This window comes from Mus pahari, chromosome 17 (assembly GCF_900095145.1).
Source record: "Mus pahari chromosome 17, PAHARI_EIJ_v1.1, whole genome shotgun sequence".
NCBI lineage: Eukaryota > Metazoa > Chordata > Mammalia > Rodentia > Muridae > Mus > Mus pahari.
The window spans coordinates 43596530-43613427 of record NC_034606.1 but is presented as its reverse complement, the minus strand read 5'-3'; the positions used below and the strand labels follow the sequence as shown (position 1 = coordinate 43613427).

The 16898-nt window shown below is 52.9% G+C and overlaps 1 protein-coding gene across 4 annotated transcripts in view; it reads left to right on the top strand.

Annotated features, from left to right (window-relative positions):
- Positions 1 to 16898, top strand: part of Tmprss6 (transmembrane serine protease 6) — a 30044-nt gene that overhangs the window by 3808 nt on the left and 9338 nt on the right. For 2 of the 4 annotated variants that reach the window (XM_021217047.1, XM_029531114.1), the window contains exons 2-10: positions 605 to 839; positions 4300 to 4433; positions 5163 to 5230; positions 5753 to 5931; positions 6205 to 6246; positions 10636 to 10840; positions 11625 to 11761; positions 13016 to 13128; positions 13339 to 13448. In XM_021217047.1, the coding sequence (XP_021072706.1) occupies positions 605 to 839; positions 4300 to 4433; positions 5163 to 5230; positions 5753 to 5931; positions 6205 to 6246; positions 10636 to 10840; positions 11625 to 11761; positions 13016 to 13128; positions 13339 to 13448 (1223 nt within the window). The remainder of the gene's footprint in view (positions 1 to 604; positions 840 to 4299; positions 4434 to 5162; positions 5231 to 5752; positions 5932 to 6204; positions 6247 to 10635; positions 10841 to 11624; positions 11762 to 13015; positions 13129 to 13338; positions 13449 to 16898) is intronic. The other 2 variants (XM_021217048.2, XM_029531115.1) reach the window with 2 other exon arrangements.

The window sequence follows — 16898 nt, the reverse complement described above, 5'->3', positions numbered from 1 at the left end:
TGTGTGTGTGTGTGTGTGTGTGTGTGTGTGTGTGTGTGGTCTTTCAGTGTCCAAAGTTTGCTTGGGAGTATCTAATATCTAAGGTAAAGTGGCAGAAGGAATAAGAAGAGGTGACATCCCGTTGTCATTTGGCCATGACTAGTTAATTATAGGAGATAGCCGGAGTAGAGGAAAAGTCAAAGGGACATTCAGCTGCTGCTGTGTGATCTTAACTACGGGGCTCAGCCTCTCTGGGCCACAATTTTTTTCATCTGTGTAAATGGCATTCAAATACCAAAATAATGAGGCAAATCATTATCCTGAGTGGTTCCCAGGACACTCTGGGTTTTACCTTCTTCATCTGTCTAATGGGTGTAAAGTCCCGAGAGGCTTACATGAAGCACCCACACAGAGAGGGTTCCCACCTGTTTCTGGGCACTACCTAAGGACCCACCAAGAGCCAAACCATTCTGGGATGTCCTCCTGAGGCCACTTTTACTCCCTATGAGCTGCCTAGCAGCCACCCTCAGTCACCACTTCCCGCGTCTCTGCCCTTCCATGCAAAGGGCAGGGCTGTTGCCTGGCTTCTGAGCGCCACTGGGTCTCAGCAAAAGCTCCCTTGCAGATGCCGGGATGTTTCCAGCTCCCCTGTTCTACCAGGATGCCCACCGCCGAGGTTCCCCAAGAGGCTGATGGTCAGGGCGATGCGGGTGATGGAGAAGAAGCTGCTGAGCCAGAGGGGATGTTCAAGCCCCCCCCAAACAGCAAGAGGAAAGAGCGGGACTACGTCCGCTTCACACCACTATTGCTGGTCTTGGCTGCGCTGGCCTCAGCAGGAGTCATGCTTTGGTATTTCCTAGGTAATGGAAAAGGAGGATCCACTTGAAAAGACCCCCTGGGAGGGTTCAGGGTGGGTATAAGGAGGATTGTCTTGGCTGTGAGGGACACATGGGGTGAACCAGGATTCCTTGTTCTGAGGTGGTTTTCCACTCTTTGTAGTCTACCTGGGTAACCATCCCCATATCCCTCAAGGTGGGAACACTGCTGGACCTCTGTTGAGTCCCATAGCTTAGTTTGCTCCCTGCTTCCTTCAGCCAGGGATGCACCCAATTCTTGGGTCTGAACCAGCCAGGGAGTGTGAGCACACCATTCCTTGCTGAGAGCTCTCCTGGGCTCTCTCTTGGGCTCAAAGCCAATGTGCTCTGCTACAGGAGGCCCATAGGTACCAATGGGACCTGGTACCAATTAGTGCCTCTGCTCATTTGAGCCCCATTGCTCCATCACCTCTGAATCTCCAGGGCTTGGCGTGGAGAGTCAAGAGGACTGCTAGAGAGCACCCAGGCTAGTGAACCTCTTCCTCATAACTGACTTGGGCCCTTTGGCTCTGAAGTCATGTCCCTCGAGCAGTCCCATGGCACCCCAGGAGCAGTTGGTCCTGTTCTGGACCCAGAGACACCCTTCCACCTACATATTTAAAGCTTGATGGTCCCAAGTGTTGGATGGGGACAGCTCACCTCCAACCCCTCATCATGGAGGAAAGTGGATCAACAAAGATTAGTCTGTGCCTGTGAAAATGTTTCCCATAAAGAATAGGTTTATTTATCTGTCTGTTCATCTATCCAAGTATCATCCACCCATTCATCCATCTATCCATCCAACATGTACCATCCACCCATCCATCCAATGTCATTTAGCCATTTATCCCTCTGCCAAACATTTCATTATTATCATATAGCCATCTATCCATTGACCATCCACCTATCCATCACCCACCTATTTATCCACCCATTACTTACCCATTATCCATCCACTATCCACCCATCTATCTGCCATCTGTTTATCAACCATCCATCTATCCACATTTTCATTTATCTATCTATCCATCATCTATGAATTCATCTATCCATCAACAATTCAACCATTCAACTATTCATGTTACTCATCTGTCAATCATTTACCCATAGATCCACTCATGCATAATAATCTAATAATCTACACATCCATCCATCCATCTGTCCATCTGTCTGTCCATCCGCCCATCCATCTGTCTGTCCATCCGTCCATCCGTCCGTCCAGTGCCAGGCACAGGGACTTGTGCTAGACTCTGGTGATGGCTCCTGTCCTCCTCCATGACTCCACTGTAATGTCAAATACAATTAGAACATGCCTGTCACGACTGAGAAAGCCCCCGAAGGGAGATCTCAGCTCACATACATGACTAGAGACTTTCCAGTAAACTGTTGCATAGGATTCTTTCTGGACGTACTCAGCAGTACACTTTCAGAACCGTTGACAGGACCTGGAGCAGCACTAGGCAAACAGATCCACCTAATCCAACCCAGATTCGAGATCACACTCGATGCTTACTGGCTTGTTCCCTGGGGCTTGCTTAGCCTGCTTTCTGATAGCACTCCCCAGTGCAGGGGTGGCTCCCCCACAGTAAGCTGGGCCCTCCCACATCACCTATCAATCAAAAAAATGTCTTATCGGCTTGCCCACAGGCCAACCTGCTGAGAACATTTTCTCAATTGAGGTTTCCTCTTCCCAGTGACTCTGGCTTGTGTCAAGCTGACGTAAAAGTAACCACTGCAATACCCACGTTCAACAGAGGCTGACTTGGGGTGACTCGCAGCCCTTCTCAGAGCAGCCCTTCACTAGGAAGCGGGAAACCCGTACCCCAATTGCTGCAGACTGGAGTGCAGTCTCATTGAGCTGCTGGGTCATCAGGCTTCAGGGTTGAAGAGCCAGGCACTCAGATGGTGGTCATCTTTCTAACCCTTTGTCCTGTGCCCCAGTGGGGTTCTCCCTGGGGCTGTAGACCTAGGGCATGGGGTGAGTGCTCTACAACCTTCCAGAAAAGCCAACCCCTAAAAGGACTCGGGGTGGAAGAGGCCCCCAGGGGAGCTGTTATTTTGACTCCTCCTCCCCAGGCCAGCATGAGAGATTGTGCTGTGATAGATAGATAAATGGATAGATAGACAGACAGACAGACAGATAGATGATAGATAGATAGATAGATAGATAGACAGACAGACAGATAGATGATAGATAGATAGACAGATAGATGATAGATAGATAGATAGATGATAGATAGATAGATAGATAGACAGACAGACAGACAGACAGATAGATGATAGATAGATAGATAGATAGATGATGGATAGATAGATAGATAGATAGATAGATAGATAGATAGATAGATAGATAGATAGATGAGCAATAGATATCTGGGAAGCATGCCTCACCCATCTTAGAAGGATAATGGGCAGCCCAAAGTGGGGCTGATAGCTGGGCAAGGAGCAAGATGAATCTGTCTGGGAGGTGTGCATGGCTTCATTGCTGCTCTGTGGGGTTCAATAGCTGAGCCCCTCATTCTCCCAATTTCCCAATTACTCCACAGCTCCATATTGGCCCCATCCCTTCCTACGCCCCCCCCCCCCAAAAGCCTCTCAGAAAAGAGACCTCAGGACACCAGACTCCAGCCCTCCCACTACGAGGGCTCTGCCCCCCACCCTCTCAAGAGCCATCTAAAGCCAGATTCCAATCGCTCTCACCTTCCTCTCACAGTGGGACCCCTTCCACCCTCTGTGGAGCCTCTTCTTTCAGTGCAGCATCCCTAGGTGGTGTTATGATGTGCGGAGACCTCCCGTGAACATCTTCTCTCACACACCCTGTGGGGCCAGGCTCTGCTCCACTCCCAGCCTCAGCTCTTTCAGCCCCAGTCATGGCCACTGTTGAATCTTGGGGCCAGGTGTCCCTTTCTGTATCGGGCCAGGAGTATGCAGTCTTCCTTGCCACGATCAACCTCAGCTCTCATTTCTTCAGCATCCTCTGACAAGGAAGATTCTCCTTTCTGTGTCTCTACCCACTTTTCTTGGGCATCCTTAGTAATCAGCATCCTTTATCCATGGCTACTCCCAATTTTGCTTGTCCAGCTCAGGTCTGCCCTCCACTGCTGCTGCTCCCTCGCCCCCTGAATTTTCAAGGATCCCCCCAAACCCCACGTGTGCAGAACACAGATCTCGCCAGTCCCTACAGTCACCCGTTTCCCGTGTCCATGAGCCTGCAGGCGTCCATTTTGGCCCCGCAGCTGCTTCTCCACTTTTACTGCCTGGCCTCCAGTCTACCCAACATGGTGGATGCTCAGCACGCCGCCGCTTTGGGATCCCTGTGTAACTTGGTAGATGGAGATGCGGATAAGTAGGGAGACCAGCGCCGCCTTGGAATCACAAGATGCTCGGAGGGTTGGGGTGACAGGAGGTAAGAGAGACAAGAGACTTTTGGACAAGCTCCTTCCATAACCCCTTTCTTTCTGACCAGGGTACAAGGCGGAAGTGACTGTAAGCCAAGTGTACTCTGGCAGCCTCCGGGTGCTCAACCGTCATTTCTCCCAGGACCTGGCCCGACGAGAGTCCATTGCTTTCCGCAGTGAATCTGCCAAAGCCCAGAAGATGGTACGGAGGGATGGGAGGGCAGGCGGGGGAAATGTGAGAGGGCAAAGTCATGTGTTTGGGCGTCCAGTAGGTTTGTCCGTCACTTTTCTGGGAATGCTCACAGAGGGTGCAGGGGAGACCCTGTCCTGGGTACCATGGGAAAGGACTGTGCTAGAGAGGCTGGGTCATGCACAGGCGCCAACTGACTAGAAAGAGACCTAGATTTTGCCTCTTGCAGTAAGGAACTTGCAGCTGACATTGTCAGGGCCCTGCCCCCCCCCCCCACAACGCAATGACCATTGCATTAGGGGCAAGGTGCTGCTAGCTCCTTCCACTCTTACCCAGGCACAGGACTAGTATTCAGGGGGTTAGATGCAACGCTGGAGGCACCCCTCAGCCATGAATGAGCTGAATACTATGCATCCCAGCATCAAGATGTCCTCATAGGGGACACCACAGGGCTCTTCATGCTGTGTCCCAGTGTGCTCTATCATAGCCCCTCCATCGCTCTCAGCTGTACCTTGCTCATTAACGGCAGGCAATCTGAATTCCCAGAGTGGACTGGCTATACCAGAGGTTGTGGGGTGGGGTAGGGTGGGGGTAGGGGACAAGGCGTGAAGGCTGTGCTTGGCTTAACCTTGCGCTTGTGAGGGTGGCAAGCACGGGTTTGATGACCAGAAGGGACTTGGGAAGCCTGCACCTTGGAGGCCATCATGGAGGGTGACCGGGATTCTGTCTTCCTTCTCGCAGCTCCAGGAGCTGGTTGGCAGCACTCGCCTGGGTACTTACTACAACTCCAGTTCTGTCTACTCCTTTGGGTGAGTTGTCCCGGCCCAAAGGGCCCCTGTGAAAGCCACATATCTAAAGGCATGAGGGCTGGACCCTGTAGGCAACTGACACAATGCCCTAACCATACTCTATCTCAAAACTCCGTTAGAAAGAAAACAAAGAACATGGGGGAAACGGAGGCCTGGAGCAGAAACTTAGCCTCTGACATGTGGGTCCCCTTCATTGAGCTTGGTCTTGTCACCTACAAATGGCGGTGTTGTTGTGACAGGGTTCACACCACACCGTGACTGGGGCTGCCTGATGTAAGTGGGTTCAGGTTCAAGGTGTGCTTAAAAGCACGTGGCTCAGGACCCCCAGTCCAGGACTTGGCTTGCCTGGTCCTATCTGGGTCTGCCAGTTACCAAATGACCTTCTGTGACTCTGTCTCTCCTCCCAGGGGGTGAGGATGGGAAGAAAGCATAGCGACTTCCCAGTGGGTCTGAGTCTCAGTCGGTTCCCTTGAGTTGGGGCTGGGCGGGGACTTCAGGCTCCTTTCACTTCTGTCTGCATAGGGAGGGATCCCTCACCTGCTTCTTCTGGTTTATCCTTGACATCCCCGAGTACCAGCGGCTGACCCTGAGCCCTGAGGTAGTGCGTGAGCTCCTGGTGGGTGAGCTATTGTCCAACAGCTCAACCCTGGCTTCCTATAGGACCGAATATGAGGTGGACCCGGAAGGCCTGGTGATCCTGGGTCAGTACTGCAAGGGGAATCCTGGTGGTGTTAGAGCAGCAGGGCCGGGGGCGGGGGTGGGGAGGCTTCCCCCCTCCGGGGGGGGGGGTTGGGATGCTCAGGTGATCCTGGAGCCAGGATAGAAGGCGAGGGCGGGGGCGGGGCCGGGGCAGGGCGGGGGCGGGGCTTACCTCGGCTGAGCCTGGCTCTGCTCCTCCTCCCTGTTTTTATTTTCGGTGTTCTATTTATTTGGCTTTGCCCTTGTTTATTTGTTTGTTCATTTCCTTTTGACAGAAGCCAGCGTGAACGACATAGTCGTACTGAATTCCACGCTGGGTACGCTGCTGTGTCCTTGTTTTGGCCTCTTTCCTTTAGAATCCTAGGTCTTCTTGTCTGGTCCGTTGTGGGGGTGGGGGTCCCGAGGTTTCCACTGTGGGGACAGGGAGTCCCAACTTAGAAACACTGGGGGGATCTCAGAGGGGGACCTGGGTGAGGGCTCTGAGCCCGGGTGGGGGCTCAGGTAGACGTGTGCTTGCACGCCTGTGCCTTAGGTGTTGAGTGTAAGTCGTCCCCCGTGGGGAGCTGTAGGTTAGCCATGTGAAAACCAACCTCTGCTGCCTGTCACTCTACTCAACCTACCTGCCTACCCTCTTTCCTACTGAAGGTAGAAACAATCTTGCTAATCCATGCTTAATCCCTTGGCCAGGCAGGACTTAACTGGGTCTGTTGGAGGGTATGGTTCTGGCACGTTCAGGAACTCTCTCTTTACCCTTCCCTCCTCGCTCTGCCTGATACCACACTGTTAGAATCACTTTGATTTTTCTCCCAGACGCTATACTGGCTTGCTGCTGAGGCCCGAATAGCCAGGTGCCAGGCAGCCCACTCTGTGGCACAAGGTTAGGGGTACCATGCACGCTGTAGTCTACCGACCGGTGACTCCTGCGGTTGTACACACAATGTGCTGTCTAGGCTGCTGTACCCTATGACACAAGCCCTAGTGCTCAGATTCCCGCCGTCCCAGCGAGAGTGGTCACCTAAAGCGGGAGCAGGGGTGAGCACCTCGAGGGAGGAAGATGGTTTCAAATCCTAGATGTGCCTGTCCTGACTTCCTTTCCTCCTGCCCTCGGTGGATAGAAGCGCTGACCTTAAAGCACAGTTCAACAGCTAAAGCCAAGATTCTCAGACAGTTATTCTGAGCTGGGCCAGGTATACCTGCCTTGACAAGGGGTGATGTGGAGGTCAAGAACACAGACCCTGTTTCCATCGTCCGTCCGTCCGTCCGTCCGTCCGTCCGTCCGTCCGTCTATTATCTATTTTCTATCTATCATCTATTTATCAATTATCTATCTATCTATCTATCTATCTATCTATCTATCTATCTATCTATCTATCTATCTATCTATTATTTATCATCTATCAATTATCTATCTATAAATTATCTATCAATCTATCATTTATCTATCATCTATCTATCACCTATCTATCTAGCTATCTGTCTATCTATCTATCCATCTATCTACTATCTATCTATAAATTATCTATCAATTTATCATTTATCTATCATCTATCTATCATTTATCTATATACCATCTATCTATCTATCTATCTATCTATCTATCTATCTATCTATCTATCTATCTATCTATCTATCTATGGGGAAATGCCTTGTGCAAGTGTGTTTTTCTTCTTGTTCTAGAACTCCCCTACCCCCATAGCGGCTCCAATTTTGCTTCTTAGTTAAAAAGTCTTTGACTTTTTACTTTTCTTTTATTTTTTGGAGACAGGGTTTCTCTGCATAGCCCCTGGCTGTCCTGGAATTCTCTTTGTAGACCACACTGGGCTTGAATTTACAGAGATCTGCTTGCCTTTACCTACCGAGGGTTAGGATTAAAGGCATACGCCATAACTGCCCAACCTTAAATTTAATTTTCAGAAAATGATTTCCCATGTAGCTCAGGCTGGCCCCAAACTCTCAATCCTCTTGCCCTCATCTTTTGAGTGCTGGGATTTCAGCTGTGGGCCACCACACTGGACTTTATTCTGAAAATAACAAGTCCATTCATATCAATAAAACATTTTATAAGAAGTGGCAGCTTTTCCTAAAACCGATCTTCCTTGAAGAAAGGTATTGTGATGTTCCTGTTGGTATCAGGGATGGCCACCCTGTGGGTGTCTGTATTTGGTCTGCTGTGACATCCCAGGTCACAGAGCCCTGGGACACTCTGCTGTGTTCTCCAGGAGGCAAAAGAAACAAGGGTCTTAGTGTTAAGATGAAGAGCCTGGCCTTGACACCTTAGGACCTGGGGCGCCACACTGAGAACTCTGTGCGCGGTCAGACCTGGGGCGCCACACTGAGATCTCTGTGTGCGGTCAAGAAGGCTCTTGCTGTCTTGCTACCATTCTCTTTGCTTTAATCCCTCTGTGATGGTTTCCTGTTTCATCACAGGGGATGCTGAGTGTGGTGGCACACATGTTGACCCCAGAACTCGGGAGGCAGAGGTGGAACCATAAGACGTTGACATTAGCCTGAGTTGTATAGTGAGACCCTGTCAGAAATGAACATAACACCCCAAATAAGCCACCGCCCTCCTCCCATCTGCTTTCTCGGGCTCCTTTGAAAGGTCATGGTCAGCAAGGTGTCACTGTCAGCTTGGTCACCCTCGGTGCCGCAGCATAGACAGAGCTGGGCCTCAGTGGCTAGTCATGGCCAGCATCCGGTGTCAGTTCTGCAGGAGTCATCTGTGCAGTGTCCAGCACAGAGCGTGGTCTATGCTATGTCTGCTCTGACGCAACACCTTGCGTTTCTGGCGGTGGAGCTGTGCTTCTTGCTTGTGTGGGTGCCTACAGAGGTCAAAGGGCAGAGGAGAAGTCAAGCTCTCTCCTTTTGCGGTGCTAGGACTGAACCCAGCGGTCATGCATGGCAGTCATGGCTGTGAGGGAAAGGCCATGGAGGTAGGCATGGCTGCAAGGCGGAGCAAGGAGTCAGGTGAGGGGATCCAGGGAGGAAGGAGGGAACAGCTCTTGATTCAGCATCCAAAGCCTTCCTAGAGGCTGGGGTGTCAGGCCCAAGCCTGGGGAGCTGGGAGTTCCTTGGGTCTAGCAGGGCCGGATGAGACATGGCTCCACATACCATGATCAAAGCCCAGGAGAAGCCTGGTACAGGCATGCGTATTAACTGCCTCTATCCAGTGCCTGGGCAGGACTCTTAGTCCTGTTTGCTGTTAGCACTAGGCAGGAGGGCACACATCTCTGCTTCATTACTTTTCAAAACCAAAAGTTATCAAAATGGCTCGCATAAGGTATGGGCTTAAAGCAAGGTTCACCAAACAGAGACATCTCCGAGAAGCCAGAGAGCAGAGACAGGTCTCTCCCTTCCCCAGGCAGATTCCTGGGCAGCCTCTGTCCCCAGGAGGTGTGTATCCCACTGGAGTCTGGCTGGCCAGGGCAGAAGAGGGAGCAGACCCTTACCTGGCCCTCAGCATCACACAGAGAGGCTAGGGCGAGGGTTATGTTTATGGATGCCAGAACTCAGGGTGGCTAAGCTACTGGCCAGAGTCACACAGCTGACGCATGCCGGTGCCAGGATGGTACTAACAGCCTTCCCTCCCCCCAACCCTGCCCATCTCAGGTTCAGTCCTAGATCCCCTGAGCCTGCTGGCAGAGCTCCTGGTCTCCCTGCTTCAGGAAGCCGGAGGCCAGGCTTAATGGGTTCTTTGCTATCTCTGGCATCCAAGCTTGCAGATTAAACGAGTTTTAAGTAAATTAAATTTTATAAGTGCACTTAATTTATTATGCTTAATCAGGAGACTAAATGTATTAAATTAAGTTGAGTTTAATGGAAGGATAGCCTGGGGTGTGGGGTCTGGTGAGACGCCAAAGGAGTTGTGAAATGAGGGTAGCTATTGTCTGGGGCTGAGCCTCCGCTGCAGGGGACAGCTGTGGGGTGACAACTCAGCTGGGGGTGGGGGGGTGGGTCACAGGAAGACTCATTGTTTTTATTCAACGCTTATGGCATTTCTGGCTCCATGCCCCAGCATGGACTGTCCCCAGGCTGTGGCAGCCCTCTGAGTGTGGGCCACTGTCCTCAGTATGCAGGCGGGAAAGCCAGCCTCCTGGGGTAGAAAGTGTCCAGAGAGCTGCTAAGGGCAGGGAACAGGATGGTGGGTGCAAGGCCCGGACCTCGCAGCATCCCTGTGTGTTTGGGACTGGGTGGATGGGGCAGCACACCTGCTGGTCTTTTAGCCTGCACAGTGTCACTCCAGGGGGATCCACGCCAGACTGTATAGCCTTGCACTGCCTCACCTTCTTTGGCTCCCTGTGGCCACAGGACAGAGCAGTGCTGGTCCCGATGCGATCCTGTCTGCCTCCTTCTCCCTATATTGTCCTCCTGCAATGCCTGCTCTGTGATAAGATTCTGCAAAGCTTCCCCCAGGCCTCTCTGCTCCTTGCCATCTATACACCTTGGGCTCAGTTCAAGGCCTTCATCTTCTGCGCTATCTGTGCTGGGCACTCATCCTGGCCCACAGGGCTCCGTGTGTTTGTTAAATGACTGAATGAGTGCGTGAGTCAAAGGCTGGGCAGGGAAGCTACAGGGGGTCAGAAAGGTGGGTGCCCAAGCCCGGCCCAGCCCCTCTCCTCCCTGCCTGCTACCATGGCTGGAGAAGGCTTTGTGGCCATTCCCAGTCTCTCTTTCTGGCTAAGGGTTCTGTCCTTTTCCACCACCAGGCTGTTATCGCTATAGCTACGTGAACCCAGGCCAGGTCCTCCGGTTGAGGGGGCCCGACCAGCAGACCACAAGCTGCCTGTGGCATCTGCAAGGGCCTGAGGACCTCATGCTCAAAGTGCGGCTGGAGTGGACCCGGGTCGATTGCAGAGACAGGGTGGCGATGTATGACGCAGCTGGGCCCCTGGAGAAGAGACTTGTCACCTCGTGAGTCCCTCCCTGAAGGGCTGAGGGAGACCCAGGGTCAAAGGTCACACTTTGCGTTGGAGCCTCAGCCTCAGGCCGATACGGTTGCTGTGGAGGGCAGTTGGAAAGGAGGCTACAAGGTTGTGTGCCAAGCAGTGGTCTCCATTCCCTTCTCAGAGCCTCCGTTTTCCCATCAGGATGTAATTAACAAGTTGTAGGATGATGATCTCTAAGGTCAACTCTGGGAAGGTACATGGCTTGTTAGAACATTCTAGAATCTGGCAGCAGCCTAGTATTCCAACTAGCACTCTGCTGCATCCTCATTGTGTCCCTTAAAACACAGAGTTTGCCCTTTTTTTTTTTTTTTTTTTTGGTTTTTTGAGACAGGGTTTCTCTGTATAGCCCTGGCTGTCCTGGAACTCACTTTGTAGACCAGGCTGGCCTCGAACTCAGAAATCTGCCTGCCTCTGCCTCCCGAGTGCTGGGATTAAAGAGTTTGCCCTTTTGAACCTCAGTTTTTCTTATCTGTAAAATGGGTGTATACTCTTGCGCACCATTTTCTGATATAGACAATATTGAAGATATGCAGCCATTGTGACGCTCATTCCATACTGGGTAGCTGGGGGCCTCCAGGGCCCCAACCATCTCCTCCAAGATGGACACGGGGGTGCTGAACCTAGAAGGCTCTGCAGGAAATGGGGCTGGCAGTGCTGAGTTGTGCCATTGTTTGATGCCAGGGGACAAGGTGGTGTCATTTCTGTGTCTCTTGGATCATACCATCTTGTACACTTCTCTGCTCCATCAGGGTCTATGGGTGCAGCCGCCAGGAACCTGTGATGGAGGTGCTGGCGTCGGGCTCCGTCATGGCCGTGGTGTGGAAGAAGGGCATGCATAGCTACTATGACCCTTTCCTGCTCTCAGTGAAGTCTGTGGCCTTCCAGGGTGAGGGTCTCCAAGGATGGAGGGAGGCACAGACAGGAGCCCTGGTCTCTGGTGGCATGCCCTATGCCTTCTCTGTCCTATCAGTGATAGAGTGGCTCTGGAAGCCTTCAGTGAGCAGCAGTCCCCTCCTCTCCCTTCCTACCTCTCTCCCCCTTTCTCCTTCACAGTCCTCCCAGGGCCCTGGCAGCCCCCAGCAAAGGTGTCTGTCCTGGCAGACCCCCAGGAGGTCTTGGCTCATCCCCAGCCTCAGGCACTTTTTCCTGCCTCTCCCTTCCCATCCCAGCCCTCCCTGCCCCCATGCTGTCCTCCGGGTTAGCAGAATTAACCTGAGGACCCTGCCTGAGCTATGGCTGGCCTTCTTGCTGTTTCTAGCTGCCATTCCTCTGAAGGTGTCTGATGGTTCTTACTCTCCTGGGTCATCCCTGGGCAATCCCACAGACCTCCAGCTGTCCCTGCAGATGTGACGACTGGTGTTCCCTTGGCACCATAGTCTCCAGGAAAAACCAAGGAAGGGTTTGGGGCTCTGGACCCCCAGGGACAGGTGACCTGAGAACCCAAGATCACACTGTTCTCCTGCTTCCACCCCTGAGTCTCTTCCTGAGTGACTTAGCCAAGCCTCCCTCCTCTCCTGGAACTCTTATTAGTGTGTGTGCATATGTGTTATGTATGTATACATGTGTGTGTGGCATGTGTGTGGGGTGTACATGTGTGTATGCTTTATGTGTATTGTGTGGTGTGTGTGGTATGGATGGTATGTGTGTGGGGATGTGTGTATGGTGTGGTGTGTATGTGTGTGTGTTTACATATGTGTATCTGTGTGTGCATGTGTGTGTGCACATGTGCATGTGTGTACATGCATGTGCATAAGTATGTGTGCATTGCTGGGATGGACCTCTGGGCCTTCACACATGTTAAGCAAATGCTCTAATGTGGAGCCATGGCCTCAGCCCCTCCCTCTTTGCAAAGGCATCAGCTCTCCCTCCCCAGCTGCCCCTGAGAGGCCTGCTGTGAGCATATTTTGCACACTGTTAAGTTCAGCGTGCTCGCCACTCAGCAGATGGAACGTGCTGTGTCCATCGCATCTACTCGCTGCTGAGCTAGGTACTCTTCTCCCCATTTTATGGATGTGGAAACTGAGGCACACTTACGTAGCCATGTCGGGCCCTGAGCTTTGCTGTTAGTGGGGTGCAGTGAGGCACTATGCGGGGCTGGGGGGGAGAAGGGGCCTGTCCTAATCGCTGTTCTTGGATTCAGACTGCCAGGTGAACCTGACACTGGAGGGCCGGCTGGACACACAGGGCTTCCTCCGTACACCCTACTACCCCAGTTACTACTCTCCCAGTACCCACTGCTCCTGGCATCTCATGGTGAGTTCCTCTCCTCCTGCAGCCTGCCCTGTGCCCAGAGCAATCTTTAGGGCTTCAGGGACAGGAGGAGTGACATCCTGTCTGACCCAAGTACTCATAGGCCAAGTACAAAGCAGGAGGGTGGGTGGGATTTGTTTATCTGATCAGGCACGTGCCCCAGCTTGCCCACACCCGCTGTGTGACACACGATTGCCTGCCCTCCTTTCCCAGGTGCCCTCACAGGACTACGGCTTGGCGCTCTGGTTCGATGCCTACGCACTGAGGAGGCAGAAGTACAACTTACTGTGTACTCAGGGCCAGTGGATGATTCAGAACAGGAGGTAGCCTTTCCCTCCCCATCATGTGGCCCTCAAGCCCTGACCCGTGCTGGGACCTGGGGGGTAGCAGAGGGCAATGAGCAGAGGCTGAAGCCACCAAAGCCTCTCCTGACTGTCCCTCCTGTCCCTCCTATTCTGACCAGCCCTTCCCCAGATGCCCAGCAGGCTCCAGCAGGCATCTTACCACCCTGTCCATCCCAGTCAGGGTAAATGGTGGAGCTGCCTTGGTTTCTGTAACCACATGGCTCCACCAACTGTGGGGACAGGGTGCAGGACACTTGAGAGAACATGGCCTTTCTTCCACTCCCCTACAGCCCGAGGACGCCATTGTCTTTGCCGTTGGCTTCCACGGGGACAGCAGCTCTCAGGGTTACCCTGTGCATTTGTGTTCTCTGCAGTGTCCAGCCTGTTCACTTGGCCTCCTGGCAAGGAGGTGTCTAGCTAAGAACGTCTTCTTGGGAGCTTGCAGGGGACAGAGGGAGCTGTGAAGTGACGTGAGTGTGTGTGTGTGTGTGTGTGTGTGTGTGTGTGTGTGTGTGTGTGTGTGTTGGGGCTGGGGGAGGGGCTAGCCAGGAGGATGAAGTTGTGCCAGCAACTGAGGATACCGCTAAGCCCCATTTGCCAGTTGGTTGATCTTATTCTAGATAGAAGGTGGCAGGGAGTGACAAAGCTTGCTTTTTCTAATTTGTTGGGGACAGTGACAAAAAGGAGGTAAACTGTCTAAGGTGTGATGTGAGTCCGTGCTGTTGTAGTGACAGGCCACTGTGTGACATAAACCTGAGACGCCTAGGGGTCAGAAGGTCTGCGTGGGGAAGGGCGTTGTCACGGGTGCCCTTTATCACGTGGCTCCCTCGGCCACCAGCCCACGCCGGGAGCTGCTGGCCTCTGGCTTCCGCATCAGAGCCCGTGACTGGAGTTTTCTGAATGAAGGTGCTGTGTCTTCAGCTATGACCCCTCCCTGAGTGTTGTCACTATCTCTGAGAGGCCAGAGAGAGAGGGAACAGCCTTGGACCTGGCACTCTTTTGCAGTAACTTCAGATGGGTCACAGTAAGGCTCCTCCCAATGGTTGTCAGTCACAGGCAGTTAGAATGGGGCTCAAAGCCTGGCTCCCCTGGTCCCTTCTTGGGCAAGGCTTGCCTCTCCCAGCCTCTGGAACTTATCTGAGTATGCTGAGACTAGGATGGACTCTGAAGATGAAGTGCTCACCTAATATACAGTGATTCCTGGGCTCTGCCTGGTAGCCCCCAATAATTAAAAAAAAAAAAAAAAAAAAAGCCATGGGCATGCAAGATGGCTGAGTGGGTAAAGAGACTTGCCACCAAGTTTGAGGACCTGAGTTCAGTCCCTGGAACCAACACGGCAGAAGGAGGGAACTGACTCCCAGAAGTCATTCCTCCACCTCCACAGACCTGTTGTCCCAAACAAGAGTGCGTTCTATTACACAGAAACGAACAAAGCAAAGGGCCTGGAACGAGCCGTCTTCCGCGAGAGACTGGATAAGATGGTGGGTGGAGACGGTACCAACCACAGTCACTAACTGGCTCTGACTCGGTGCCACGCAGGCATGGAAAGCGATTATGTGCTCCCCACAGTCGAGCAAGGGAGGCAGACTCAGAACCTGTCCTTATCCTGCTTCTGGGGCTGTCACAAAATGGCCAAGGCAGGGTAGTTTATAAAGAAGAGAGGTTTGCTCAGCTCCTGGTGGGGTGGCGAGGGCTGCGAGTCTAAGAGAGCAGCGTAAAGACTCTGGCTTTCTGCTGAGTCATAACGGGGCAGAGGGCGTCAGGGGATGAGGCAGGGCCGAAGGGGCTTGCCTGATGGTGCAAGGTTGGGGTGGGGGCTTTATCTGCTAGATGAACGCAGTCACCGGGTGCAGCCCCTGACCCAATCACTTCCTCGAATGCCCTTCCTCCAAACGCCACTAGCCTACACTAGCCTAAGACCGGAGATCCAAGCATGAATTCTGATTTCAAGCATGAATTCCAGGGACTCGTTGGGCGAGCTTCACAGCTTGTGGGAAGCCTGAGGCCCAGAGGCTGAGTCATTTGCTGAAAGTCCCTGTGGCTTGTGACGTCATCACTGAGCTCAGGCAGCCGGCCGGCCCCCAGGGCATGATCGCCCAGCTGTGTCTGTCCGTGTGTGAGCGTGTGTGTGTGTGTGTGTGTGTGTGTGTGTGTGTGTGTGTGTGTGACAGAGGGGGGGGGAAAAGAGCACTCAGTTGCACACTTCGTTGTATGGTGTCTCCTCAGGAAGGCTCTCATCTCTCAGTAGAGCCATTCCCCGCCGGTGGGAGGTCAGGGCATCTCTGTGGCTTTTACCAGTTCCTCTGAGAGCAGCTGGAAAAGTTGCACCTCATCTCAGCCCTTCCCCTGGGATGCAGGGTCCCCCAGTGGAGAGTTAACTCCGTGCCCCATACAATGAATGCCTGGTGGACGGCAAGGCATGATGGGACGTATACAACAGAGGCCTAGGGCCTGGTCTCCGGTTACTGTGGGCTGATAAAGATAACGTCACTGCTGGGAAATTCTCTGAAGAGTGTGTCCTGGAAAAATCTGCTGTGTGGGTAGCAGAGGCCTGAGAGATGGAGGAGGGGAGAGGGAGACGAGGTCCTTTGGTCCAGCGATTGAGGAGCACGGGGAAGAGATGGCGGAACCCGTCCCCAGTGCCGGTCTAGTGACAAGGGACTCCTCCACGGGCTGGGCACCCTTGGTGGGGACCCTGCCTGTCCACTTTGTTTTCTCCCAGTTCTGGCTGCTGTCCCCCGCAGGGTCCTCTTGCCCTTCAGTGGCCTGCCAGGTGGCAGGGGCTCTTGTCCTTGTCAGATCTGGCTGCTGGCTGCTGGGTTTCGCAGAACCTCCTCACTGGGCGATACCGCAGCACTGGCTTCCCCCCTTCCAGGAACCTGCCCTCATTTCCTCTCATGTGATGTCACTCTCCTGTGACCTGCCTGACCCTTTCTGCTAACTTCCAGCCATGAGATAAGGCAGAACGACAGGTTCCAGAGGCCTCTGTAAGCCTGACTCTAAGTGGTCTTTCTGCTTCCCCAAAGCCCTGTGACTAGTGCCACTTGCAGCCACCCTGTGTCAGGTCCGCCAAACCATTCTTCCAGGTCCTCTGAAATATCTGCAAGGTGGTGGGGCCAGAGGATGGCTTTCTCCTGACTATAGTTCAGCCACCACACTTTCAGAGGCCTGAAGTTTGCTGAGGTCACAGAACTTGTCTGGTGGCAAAGTTATGTGGAACTCGGCTCTGCGGTGCTAGTCAAATGTCCTGTCCACCACAGAGCAGGCCACTGTCCCTCCGTCAGTGCTGTCTTTCTGCCCTCTGTCCTTCAGCTTGTCCTTAGAAAGAGCCATGTTCAGGTGAATTTCTGAGTTCGAGGCCAGCCTGGTCTACAGAGTGAGTTCCAGGACAGCCAGGGCTACACAGAGAAACCCTGTCTCGAAAAACCA